The following is a 12,005-nucleotide window of genomic DNA, read 5'->3' as shown; positions in this document are numbered from 1 at the left end:
ATAAAGTCAGCTAGAGGAATGAATATGTTATTAGAAATCATAAGGAAACTACTGTTACAGAACTGTACTTATCCAAAAAAAATCTGCAAGTGGACCCATGCAATTCAAACCTGTGTCATTCAAGGGTCAACTGGATTTGTTGAATGAACGAACGAACGAACGAATGAATGAATGAATGAACAAATGAACAGCTCCACTGGGCCAGGGCATGTGGCTCTGTCTGTAGGCACTGTGCGGCAAGGGTGTCACGGGGCCCTTGGAGGCCTTCTTGCTATGCGTTTCAGGGCATTCTTCTCGGATTCTCACAGCAACCCGGGACTGGGCTGTGTCCCATTTTATCATTAAGAAAACAGAGACACAGAGATACAAAGCAATTTGTCCAAAGTCACACAGGTACTGAGTGGTGAAGCCCCCAGGTCAGCAGGCAGCCCCTTCCTTCCGGCCCAATGCCACCCACACTCCTGAGCCCGGAATCCAGTTCTCTCCCAGAGAAACAAGCTTGTTTCTTTCTCTTCCTCACTGACCACAAAGACTCAGCTCTGTCCTCAGAAATATTTGTTAAGTTTTATTTAAATGTTTTGTGTTCCCTTTTAACCAACACCAAAAAGAAGAGGAGAAAAAATTGCAGTTCCAAACAGGAGTGTCCCTTCAGAGAGGAGTGGGCATGCGTGTTAAGAGCTGAGAAATGTCTGCCTGTCCAGGCTGCTCTTCCCAGCCCAGGAAGCCCTGGGGTCGGATGGCCAGTCCCAGTTCACTTCCTGGGAGCCCCCAGTGGCCCTGGCATGTGTGAGCAAACCCCCGTCCTGCGGAGACGAACAGGGTCTCCCTGGCAGGTAGGGAAGTGAGCACGATGGGGCCTGGTGGTTCCAAGAGGGGAGGGGAATGGGTAGGTCAGATCCGGAATGCTCCATGGAAGCTCCAGGCCTCCAGCTCTGGAGAAGTGTGTTTGCTAGAAAAATAAGATGCTTTGAGAATATCTGCAGTCTGTGTTCTCTGCCTGCCCGAGAGAAACCTACTCTGTTGGCCAAAGGGGCAGCAAGGAGGGAGCAGAGGCCGGAGGCAGGAACTGGTCTGGCCCCAGTGGAGGATTCCAGAGGGGAGCGAGGTGGGCAGCAGACTTTGGTTTCCTGGGTCCTCTTTCTGGCAGCTGTAGAGGCTATGAAGGCCCCCGCCTACCTGGCCTTTGAGGTGCGGGCTCCCAGGCGGTGGGCCGCGCTGAGAGAGGGAGGCTGGCTATCTGTCATAGGCTTGTTGGTGGGTGCCTGGGCCCTGGGCCCTCAGAATAGGGTGCCCAAGGGAAGCAGGGTCAGCAGGAGGAGCAGGGGGCCTGGAGAAGGGCCACCTGCCGAGCTGGCCGAGGCACAGTGGTCCTGGTTGGCACCGACGCAGGCCGCGTAACCCATCACGTGGGCAATGTAGTTCTGTTCATGGACGCCATGCAGCAGGTGTGCCATGGGACCCTTGGCGAAGACCGCCACGTCCTCCCCACCATGGGTCTCATAGCGCAGGGGCACGGCGGCCTGCGCCTGGTAGTTGCTGTGAGCTGTGGGCCAGAGGAAACACGGGCTGAGAGCCTGCCTGGGGGCTGGGCACGCTGCAGTGGCTCTTCCCTGCCCTTCCAGGCTTGCTCCAATGCTCTCCCTTTATAGAGGAGGACACGGGGACTCAGTGCAGGGATGTCACTTTGTACAAGGGCCAGGCCAAGTCTGTTCTGACGCAGAAGCCTACCCTCTCGACCCCCAGAAGAGAAAAATCCACCTTATCCGGGCTGTTTAGATGAGAGGGGAAGAGTCAACCCAGGAGAGCCTCTCACCGTTGGTGGCATAGCTAGACCCCCAAGGACTACTGGGGCCGATTGTGAGTAAATGAGCATTCAACAGTATGGGACTAGAGGAGAACGTGGAGAAGGCTCAGATTTGGGGAATTACACAGCCAGTAAGAATGACAGCGTTAACAGCGACAGGTGCCGGGTACCACGTTAAGCTCTTCAGACCCACTTAGTCCTTCAGCAACCTTGGGAGGTAGAACTCTTTTACGGCAGAAAGGGAAGCAGGGAAAGGCAAAACTGCATGCCCAAGGTCACAGAGCTGCCCAAGGTCACAGAGCTGCTCCACGGTAAAGGGGATTTGACTTGAGATTATTCTGACTCAAGTCCTGGCTATTTGGAGCCCCCCACCCCAACCTTCGCCATGAGCCTACAGTGTTCCCAGGCCCATCCCCACGGGGTGCCCCCCCCCGGCTCCAGATTCAGGCAATCTCACCGTAGTCCACCTTGTAGATGTTCTCTCGCTCACCGCCTATGACCTTGTAGCCAGGCCCGTTGCCGTACAGGATGGCAGTGAAGGGCTTATTGTCTGTGTCGCTCACCATGGGGGCCAGACCTGCACAGGAAGGCATTGGCCCAGGAGTCATCTTGGAGCACCAAAACTATATATAGTCTGCCCCCCACCCCAGGCCCTAGCTTGGCAATCCCTAGATCCCCTTTGAAGAACCCTGAATCACTCCATGAAGCCACCTTCCAAACCGGACTGATTTCCCATCAACTCCCCTGCCATTTTCACTGTGCCCACATCCCTCCCTGCTGCTGGTCCACCTGTCCATCCATCCATCCACCCATCCATCTACTCCCCACGCTATGCATCTATCTCTCGTTCTTCTATCCACCTATCATCCAGGTAGCCAGCCACCCACCCACCAGAGTACTCACTTTACTGTCCCCTCATCCTGTAACTGCCCCGTCCCCCCTGCCAACAGTACCTTCTCTTTCTTACCCGATTCTCACTGAGTCCCACACATGCCAGGCCCTGAGCTTGCTGGGTCTCCCAACCCTACTCCTGCTCTCCGATGGCCAGGCCCTGGGGGTGCCCCATGCCCAGCCCAACCGAGGTCCACCTACCAAAGATAGAGTTGCCACGGGGGGTATACCCGCCAAAGGTGAAGACGTGGGAGTGGTCCGCAGTGACGATGGTCAGTGTGTCTTCCAGGGAGGTCATGGCGCCTGCCTTCTCAATCGCCCGGTCCATCTCCACCGTCTCGTGCAGTGCCAGCTTGGCCTTGCTCTCGTGATGCCCGTGGTCAATCCTGCCTCCTTGAGACACCAAGGCAAAGGCCTTGGGTGAGGGGGAGGGGAAGAGTTGCGCCCCCAGGTCCTGCCACACTATGTCTGGAGGAACCACTCTTTGATGGGGGACAGCCACATGCCAAGTACTGCTCCAGGCACATCATGCCGCCAGTCAACCTTTACAGCGGCTCCGAGAGGACAGGCTGTGGACCAAGGGCCCACCCGGAGAACAGAGTCAGGATTTAAAACAGATCCTCCTGACTGAAAAGCTGGTGCTCTATCCGCCACTCAGCTTCTTCAGCTGCTCGAAGGAGTCTGAGACCTCCGACGGGTGGAAACAGAACCAGCGTGCCTAAGTGCCTACTGGGGGCCAGGCCTAACAAGCTGGTGTCTCGTTTCCCCTTCACAACAGTCCTGGGCAGAGATGGGCACAATCGGCCCCATTTATAGATGGAGCCAACTGAGGCCTTGGGTGCGGAAGTGACATGCCCAACGTGGGATGACTGGGATTTGAACTCGGGCGTAACTCTCATTCTCCATGCCTGGGCCGTGCCCATGACAGGCCTTCGTAAAGGCCTCTGAAGCCTGTGCCACCTCTCCGAGGTGGGTGCAGGAGGCCTAGCTTAGCACTAAGGCCTGCATGACCTAAGGCGACCCCTCCTTGACTCTAACAGGAGGAGTCTGCCCAAGTGGACACTCCCAATTCGGAGGGTCCTGGGCCTGAGCCCCACCATGCTGGCCTGGCGGCCTGGCAGGGTGTGTCCTCCCTTTGTTGCGGTTCTGGGAGCAGTCACAAAGAGGACTGCTCCCAGGAGAGCCTGTGTTCACCACCACTGGTTCCTGGCTGGCTCCTTGGCGGCACAGGCCCGTTCGGGCCAGGCTGAGACCGCCATGCTTGAGTGGGAACCCTGGGGTTTGGCAAGAGAGCCACCAAGCTGGGCGGGCGGCCACTGGCCTCTGGAAGGCAGAGGGGCCCGAGTGTGTATATACATGTGGTGAGAGTGTATGTGCAAATATGTTTGTGTGTGTGTGTGTGTGTACAGGGAGAGTTCAGTGAGGCAACATCTGGAACCATGGGAGACAATGGCTGTTAGAACTTTGGAAGATTCCGGAAACTTTATCACTTCCTCACGCTTCCTATTGTTATTGACTTAGCTATTGTGTGATCATAATAATGGTAATAATAGAAACACGGAAGATTTATTTTCTGCTGGGCCCTGTTCCAAGTACTTTATGTCTCTGAACGCAATGGATGTTAATGACCCTTCTAAGACCATTTTTGGCCTCATTTTACAGAAACGTACAGACAGAGGTCACACAGTACCAGCAAAGAACCCAAGCCTGACTCCAGGGCCTCCCAACAGCGCTGGGAAACCCCATGAACATTGCCATACAGCACTGCCAACTACTGAAGGGACCAGCTCTCCCAGTCTGGAGGGCCTGGGATATCTCAGGGTCATGAATCTGACCTTGATCCCACAAGGGCCTGGTAACAGCAGACGCCTACCATCCAGCTGAGAGCACCTGCAGACTGGTCAGCATCTGCTGAGGACAACCCTGGACCTGTCTTTTGGGAGTGAAGCTGAGAGACCTCAAGGAGGGACCCCCGAAAGGAAGCCTTCCACCTCCTCTTCTGGGAAGCCTTCCCGGACTCCTTGGCCTAACAGGTTATCCTCGTGCCCAAAGGAGCCCAACTTGCTGGGCTGGGAGCTTCAACACCACACACAACCCATCTTCCCCAAAAGGAATCTCCCCTTCTCCCCAGAAGTGGACGGTTGTCTTTGAGAGTTGGAACACCCCATCCCCAGACCCAAAAGCTCCCAGGGAAGTGACCTCACAGCCAGGGGCCCTACCTTCCACCAGCAAGAAGAAGCCTTTGGGGTTCTTGCTCAGAATCTTGACAGCTACCTCCACCATCTCGGAGAGTGATGGGTCCGTCACGTTGTTCCTGTTCAGCTCGTACTGCAAGTCCCCCGGCTCAAAGAGACCTGAGGAGGAAGTGGACGGTGAGTTTTCCCGTGACCCTGCCAGGGGGACCCCCCGCAAGGAGCCTGGGCTGTCTCAGGGAACACAGTTCCCCACACACAACTTGGGGTTAGAGTAAGCAGGGAGGAGGCTGCCCACAGGTGGGTCCAAACTGCCCAGCGCTTGGGGAGCACTGCCTCCTTTCCCCTCCACAGCCACACTATGGCGAGGGGATCACCACGACCATTTTACAGGAGCCTGAGGCCCGGGTGCTCAGTAGCTTGGTATTTTCAGCTGCAAAGTGGGCGATCTGGGATTTAAATCCACCAGTGCAGTCCCAACTCTGAAGGGCTCCGGACACAGCACCACAACCCCCAGGCAGAGGACCATGGACTCAACAGGGCTGCCCGGGTGTGTGCTTACACGTCATGTACACATCAGGCTTGAAAGGCATAACCCCCTGTGCAGGGAAGTAGCAGGAGGTTTGTCCCTTCTGTTCCCTGAGCTTGGTTTTCTCACTTATGAAATGACTGATCCATTCCTTGCCCAAGTCTTAAGATTCCACATGTACCAGGTTGGTGCTTCCTGCCCTAGATGTTCTTCCAGAACACCTGGCCCCCTCTGGGAGTATGTGTGCAGCCAGACAAGAGCTCCAATGACAGAAGGCTCACTGTGTGCCACATGCCCTCCTAAGGGCTTCGGAAGCACGTAGGCACCAGCCTCCGAGATGGCGCCCAATAATCCCTGCCTCCTAGAATTTACACCCTTGTGTGTCCCCTCCTAGGCTAAGCTATCCTGCATATCCAACAGAATACTGCAGAAATGGCTTCAGCCTTGCATATTCTTCTGGAGGAAGCCAGCCACCCCGCTGTAAGGACAGCCCACCAACCCTATGGAGAGCTCCATATGCAAGGACCTGAGGCCTCCTGACAAGAGCCTGCACAGCTTGCTAGCCACGGGAGCAAGCCACTTTGGAATCCCCGGCCCCAGTCAAGCCTTCGGATGACTGCAGCCTCATGGGAGACCCAGCTAAGTGGCTCAATATTCCTGACCCCAAGAAACTGAAGTAATAAATGTTTACTCGTTTTATTTACTTATTTATTTAGTTTTTTTGTTTACTCTTCTTTTAAACTGTTAAGCTTGGAGAGAATTTGTTTGGAGATAACAAGTAACTTATACAATGCATTGGCTCATGTGTGCTCAGGACAACCCTGAGGTCATTAGCCCCATCTTACAGAACGGTCACTATTCCCACTTTACAGAAGAGAAAACTGAAGCACAGAGAGGAGAAATCACTTGCCCAACCTTGTGCAGCTTATGGACAGTAGAGTGGGATCTGAACCCAGCACTCAGCTCTGAGATCCATGAGCGTGGGAACTTGCATAGTTCTCCACAGCCTGTGTGTGGCATGGGGTGTTTGCTGTGTGACCCAGGCAAGCAGTGTGTGTGTGTGTGTGTGTGTGTGTGTCTGGGGGATCCTCCAAGGTGCCCAGCTTTGAGCCCATCATCTCCAATGACACACCCAGGACCTAGTGGCTGTGCCCCTTGGGAAAGGTTTGCAGGGGACTTTGCCACCACTTGCTGGGCCCAAGAGCCAGGTGGGACAAGGGACCCAGGTGTTGGCATGGTGGGGCTCAGGGCCTCATCCCACCAAGCCAGGGCCCCTCCTTGCTTCCCACTTCTTGGGGGATGACCCCCAGTCAAGACCAGCAGAGACAATCTGGTGGGCTTCTGCCCGGGCCACACAGCAGGGCTGGCTCCAGGCCTCCTGCCCCAGCCAGGGGTCAGATTTACCTGGGCCGTGATACTAATGGGCCGAGTGGCACACCGCAGTCTCTTCCCAACCCGAGCTTCCGTTTCCCTTTGTGCTCAATGGAACCATTCACTCTGCACAGGCAGCAGATTTCAGGCCCCGTTCTGTGAACAAGAACCCCTTCCTCACCTCTCCCAGGTCCTAGAGCCTGAGAGCAAAGGTCCCTAAGTAGGGAGAAGGCCAGGGCCTTGGGTCCCCAGGTGCTGGACTCACAGCCCCAGCCCCAGGGCACCCAGCTGGGTGTCGTCCACTCCACCCGCTCCACTTACCCAAAAGGTAGTCCACAGTGTGGGGGTCGAGGGTCAGGAGTTCGGTGCGGTTCCAGACGTAGTGAGAGTGCTAGGAGGAAGGGCCTGTGTCAGCCATGTGGGGGCTGGGGGGTTGGGAGGACTGACCCCAGCTGGTCTCAGGGTCTAGGGAATGTATTTGTTTCCTTCAGCCATTTACTAATCCCTCCCTGCGATCTACTATCTGCCTCAAGAAATGACAAATAGGCAATTCTAATGCGGGGGAATGCGAATGGAGAGATGGGGGGAGGGGGCTGTGAGCCCAGAGGCAGCATCAGGGAGGGCCTCCTAGCGGAAGTGATGTCCTCATGGGGCCCTGGAGGACAAGAAGCCAGTGATCAGCCTGGGGTCAGGATAGAGGTTTCAAACAGCAGGGAGGGATCATGGAGCCAACAAGAGGAAGGTATGTGTCACCAGGGGCCTGCAGTGCCCATCAGGAGGTACGGGCTGGGCGTGTTACGGAAGCTGTGGCGAGCCAAGGAGGAAGTGAAGCCCTAGCATCTGCCCCAGCGATCCCACTGGAGAGGGTGATGAAGGAAGTGTGGCTGCCCCCAGACAGAGGCCACAGAAGAAGCTGGCCGACTTATGGCACCACTCAGCACCCGGGCCGGGGACCATGGGACGGCCAGGAATGAGCTGTGCATTCTCTGGACAGCCCCTTGCCTTCTCTGGGCAATGACAATGGGATCTGTGGTTCTGGAGCCTCAGGGGCTGTTATGGGAAGGAGGGGGGAAGGCTGAGGAAGTGGGGGCTCCCCTGCCCTGCTGAGCTGGTTCTCTTGTGTCACCTCATTCGGGTCTCACATTAGCCCTACGAGGGAGGTACTGTTATTCCCATTTTGCAGACAAGGATACCGAGACCAGATGACAGAGCCACTCAACAGTGAAGGGGAGTCTGACTCTAGAAGAGTCCAATCTCTCCCTCTTGGAGTCTACACTTAGCTCCAGGGTTAAGCACCTGCCCAAGTTAGAAGGGTTAAACCCTGGCCCCCTGTTCCACATAGAGACACCGAGGCTGGGAGGGCCAGTCTCTCTGGCTTGGGCCAGGAAAGGGCTCAGGCCAGGCCAGGGCTGACTCAGACGAACGGAAAGGGTTCAAAGCGGCTCAGTTCCACCCTCATCCACTGTGTGGGGGCCATCCTCAGGCCACTGCCCCCACCTTGCCTTTGGCCCAGCTCCATCCCACAAGGCCCCCCCGGGGGCCCGTCCTGGAACCCTCAGAAACCCAACCCCAGAGTGACATCAAAGTGGCTCCCAGGCTGCTCCCCACTGTCTTCAGTCCTGACCACAGTCATTTCCAGACCCCATCTGCCCCAGGCCCAGCGGCTGCCAGAGCCATTCCAAGGAGCCAGCGCTCAGGCCCTTCCAGTGCTCTAGGCTTCTTTCCCCAGCACGTGCCTTTGGCGGGGCCAAAGCCAAGTCACGATGGAGGGCTTCCACCTCCCACCACGGCTGGCACACTCCCCTCCCTGCCACCTCCACCCCTCCTCCTCCTCCTCAGGGCTTGTCAGCCCCTCCCTTGTGGTCTGTCCCCTCTGGGTTCCCGTAGGTCCTGGGCTTCTCGCCATCCAAGCACACAGTGATCCACAATCACTTGACCGTCTGATTCATCCTTTGGAATTCATGCCCAGCGAGGGGCCCTGCACACAGTAGGGGCTCAAGTGCTCTGAATGTCCATGCAGGTCTTTCTGTGGCCCACCCTCCTCACTGCCTAGCTCTCCGGGGTGCCCTCCCCTGAAGGGAGGAATTGACTGATCACCTACTATGTGCCACTCACGTATCTGTTAGACCATTTGGGCCCATCAAGGTAAGAATTACGACTACGACCCCCCTCCCCACAGAGGAGGAAAACAAACCGGGATTCAGAGAGGGGTCGCCGGGCCCCTCCCACCACAGGCCAGCTCCACAGCCACCTGGCCCGTGAATGGGTCACCTTGTGTTTCGGTTTGAAGCTCTTCCAAGTATCGATGAGGTTCAGGCCGTCCAGCCTCGTGCCCCGGGACTTCTCGTCCATCTCATACTCCACATCAGTTCTATTCTTGGGGAACATGTACTTCCGGCCGCCCCCCATGATCACCTACAGGGGACAGGAGCCATCAGTACCCCAGGGTTCCAAGCCTCAAGAGCTGGGCTCCTGGAGGCGCTGGCGATCGTGCACGGATGCTTTTCCAGCTCGGAGAGTCTTGGTTCGATCCACACTGCCCACCCTCATCTTCTGCTTTTCCATTTGGGGAGATGAAATCATGACTATATTAGGACCACGGTTTGGGGCTTCCAGGGGAAATACTGGAGGTACTGGTAACTTCTCCCACCAGAGAAGTTTCCAGAAGTCTGACTCTGCTCCCACTCGTCTAAGAATGACACCGTCTATGGAGCACTCATGGTGTGTCAGGCTCTAAACACTTCAGATACATTATCTTAATCAACTTCATTACCAAAGCTGCAAGGGACCCGCACGGCCTTAGGCAGGATTCGAACCTGGGGCTTCCCTGAGCCCAGCACGGGGGCCCTGGCACATCTGCAGAGCTGAGGACAGGGACGCCAAGAACCTCCTCTCTCCAGTGGGAAGCAGCATGCCGCAGGCGAGAGGCCTCTGCCAGGGAGGTCTCGGGGCAGCCCGGCCGGGAGCCTGGGCAAACGGTGGCCAGCGCTCACGTCTGTGTAGTCCCCGCCAGGCTAATTTTACTCACCACGGCTGGTGTGCGCGGGCGGATGGACGCAGGAATGTTTGTTTTCCTTGGGAGTCCATGTTTGAAGTCCTGACTATTTTTAAAATGGGGCCAAGAGCATAACAGCCCACCGCCTGTGGTGACCGCCACACCGGTGTCCTCCTGTCACCGCGGGCGCCAGGCCAGGCTGCCACCCCTGGACACCTTGGGAGAGCGGAGCCCAGCTGTGGCTGGCCTCAGACCCACCGCCCCAGGCCTGGCATTTCCCAGGTTCCCTGTTCTGCCTTCCGCTTCACTCCCTCCTGAGAACCCAGGAGTCCAGGTGGATGGTAGGGGTGGAGAAGGCGCCTGGGGCTTGCCTGGGTCACAGGGAACTGGAAAGGGCACAGGCTTGGAAGTCAGACTTGGGTTTGACTCCGACTCTGTCACTAACGGACCGAGGGCCTGTCATTTCACCTCTCTGAGCCTCAGTTTCCTTATCTGTAAAATGGAAGCGACACCCAGCCGTGGATGGCCGCAGAAGGAAACGCAGTAATACAGTTATTACCATGTACTCCCAGCCCCTGGGGGCCGGCCCCAGCGGAAGGTGTTCCTGCTGGTAGAAGCAGCGGACATCAGAGCATTTCCAAAGAGGCGAGCTCCTCACTGCCGGCCCCAGCCAGGAGCTCTGGGGGCAGGGCAGACTGTGCAGAGAAGGAGAGGGGACCCCGGGTCACCGGCCCCCGGCTCCCCACCCCCCGTTCCCACAGAACCTGACCCCTTGGCATTTTCAGAGTGGAAAATGAAGCCCCCAATCTTCTTGCCTGGAGCCTCATCATTTCCAGCCCCAGCAGGGACTTCACACGCTCATTAAACTCCCAAATAACAGACTTGCTGTTGGCTTTGGGGTTTGGGTTTGTGTCTTTCTTTCTTTCTTCCCTTTTTTTTTTTTTAGCAAAAGATATTTATTTTCAGGGCGGACACCAGGAGTTGTGTTTCATGTGCAGCCTGGGGGCCGGGGGGCTTCGGGGTGGTGGAGAGGCAGGAGCGGATGGGAAGGAGAAACAGGAGAGAAGGAGAGAGGAACGGGGGCAGTCTTGACCCCGGCCCCATCCCCTCACTCATGCCCCCGCTCGTTCCCCAGTGACCCGACGACCCCGGTCCACCCTCGTCCCACAGAGAAGTCTTCCCTAAGCTCCTGTCCCCCTCTGAGGCTGCTCCTGGCACACGTCCCCGAGAAGCAGCCCCGTAATTACACCCTGCACTTGTACAACAAATGTTCTCACATCCGTGACCTCACCTCGGCCTCCAGCGGCCCGGGGAAGGGGCAGGTGGGGCTCGCTATCCTTGCTGCACAGGTGGGGAAACTGAGGCTCAGGAAGGGGAAGCAATTTGCCCCAGGATGTGCGTCAGGTGGAGGCCAAGTCAGGACAGAGGCCTGGCCTCAGATACATGCCCACTAGGAGAGATTGCCGGGACTGTTTGTCCCGAAAGGGGGTGCTCAATCCACTGCTTGGAAAAGGGAAATCATGGGTAGATAGAAGGGCCTTGGAAATTGGGGTGGCACATGGGGGACACAGGGTGGGTCTGGGAGGCAGTGCATTTGTCTGGTGGTGGTAGAAACAGGTGAGGGGGAGGGGGGACAAGGGGGCTTTCTCTGAGCCTCACTGGACCCCCATTTTAGTTTCAGGGAGCTGAAGTCCCCTCGTCAGACCCCAGGAGTGGGTAACAGAGCCTAAAAAAGGAATAAGCCGGAGGTCCTCAGTTAAGAACAGAGTAGGGACCCCTCTGAGCACCAAGGGAACAGCATCTGGGCTGCAGGTACACACAAGCCAGCCTGGGGGGCCGGGGCTAGGATTTGGGGCAGGCCTATGTGGCTCGTGCATAATGCCACCACCTTCTGAGAACCCACTAGGCGTCAGGCCTGACTAAACTCTTCAGGGCTTATTTCATTTGGATCTTGCAGTGGGCCGATGAGGGAGGCACATGTCCCACATGGGCCGTCAGAGGCTGACCCAAGGTCACACAGCTAGCAAGCAGCAGGGCAAGGATTGGAGGCCCAGAAGTTTAAACGCTATCGTTTGTGCTAACCACTGCCCACACCACCTCTTCTCCGGGCTTCCTGGTCAGGCGCACAGGACGTGTGCCTGTCTGTGCCTGTGGGCATGTGCAGGGCAGGAACTCCCCTCAGATGGCCACTGTGTCACCCCTACCTCCCATGCGGGCGGGGGC

General features: G+C 56.9%; 1 protein-coding gene across 2 annotated transcripts in view; it reads right to left on the bottom strand.

Moving 5' to 3' along the window:
* Nucleotides 1-528: 528 nt before the first annotated feature.
* Nucleotides 529-12,005, bottom strand: part of ALPL (alkaline phosphatase, biomineralization associated) — a 53,108-nt gene continuing 41,631 nt past the window's right edge. For both annotated transcript variants that reach the window (XM_002919520.4, XM_019799968.2), the window contains exons 7-12: nucleotides 9,059-9,202; nucleotides 7,109-7,178; nucleotides 4,915-5,049; nucleotides 2,897-3,088; nucleotides 2,262-2,381; nucleotides 529-1,543 (exon numbers count right to left, since the gene is read on the bottom strand). In XM_002919520.4, the coding sequence (XP_002919566.1) occupies nucleotides 1,278-1,543; nucleotides 2,262-2,381; nucleotides 2,897-3,088; nucleotides 4,915-5,049; nucleotides 7,109-7,178; nucleotides 9,059-9,202 (927 nt within the window). In that variant the 3' untranslated portion in view covers nucleotides 529-1,277. The remainder of the gene's footprint in view (nucleotides 1,544-2,261; nucleotides 2,382-2,896; nucleotides 3,089-4,914; nucleotides 5,050-7,108; nucleotides 7,179-9,058; nucleotides 9,203-12,005) is intronic.

Source organism: Ailuropoda melanoleuca, chromosome 2 (genome assembly GCF_002007445.2).
Source record: "Ailuropoda melanoleuca isolate Jingjing chromosome 2, ASM200744v2, whole genome shotgun sequence".
Taxonomy (NCBI): Eukaryota; Metazoa; Chordata; class Mammalia; order Carnivora; family Ursidae; genus Ailuropoda; species Ailuropoda melanoleuca.
The sequence above is the reverse complement of the archived record's forward strand: the minus strand, read 5'-3'. Positions and strand labels throughout refer to the sequence as shown.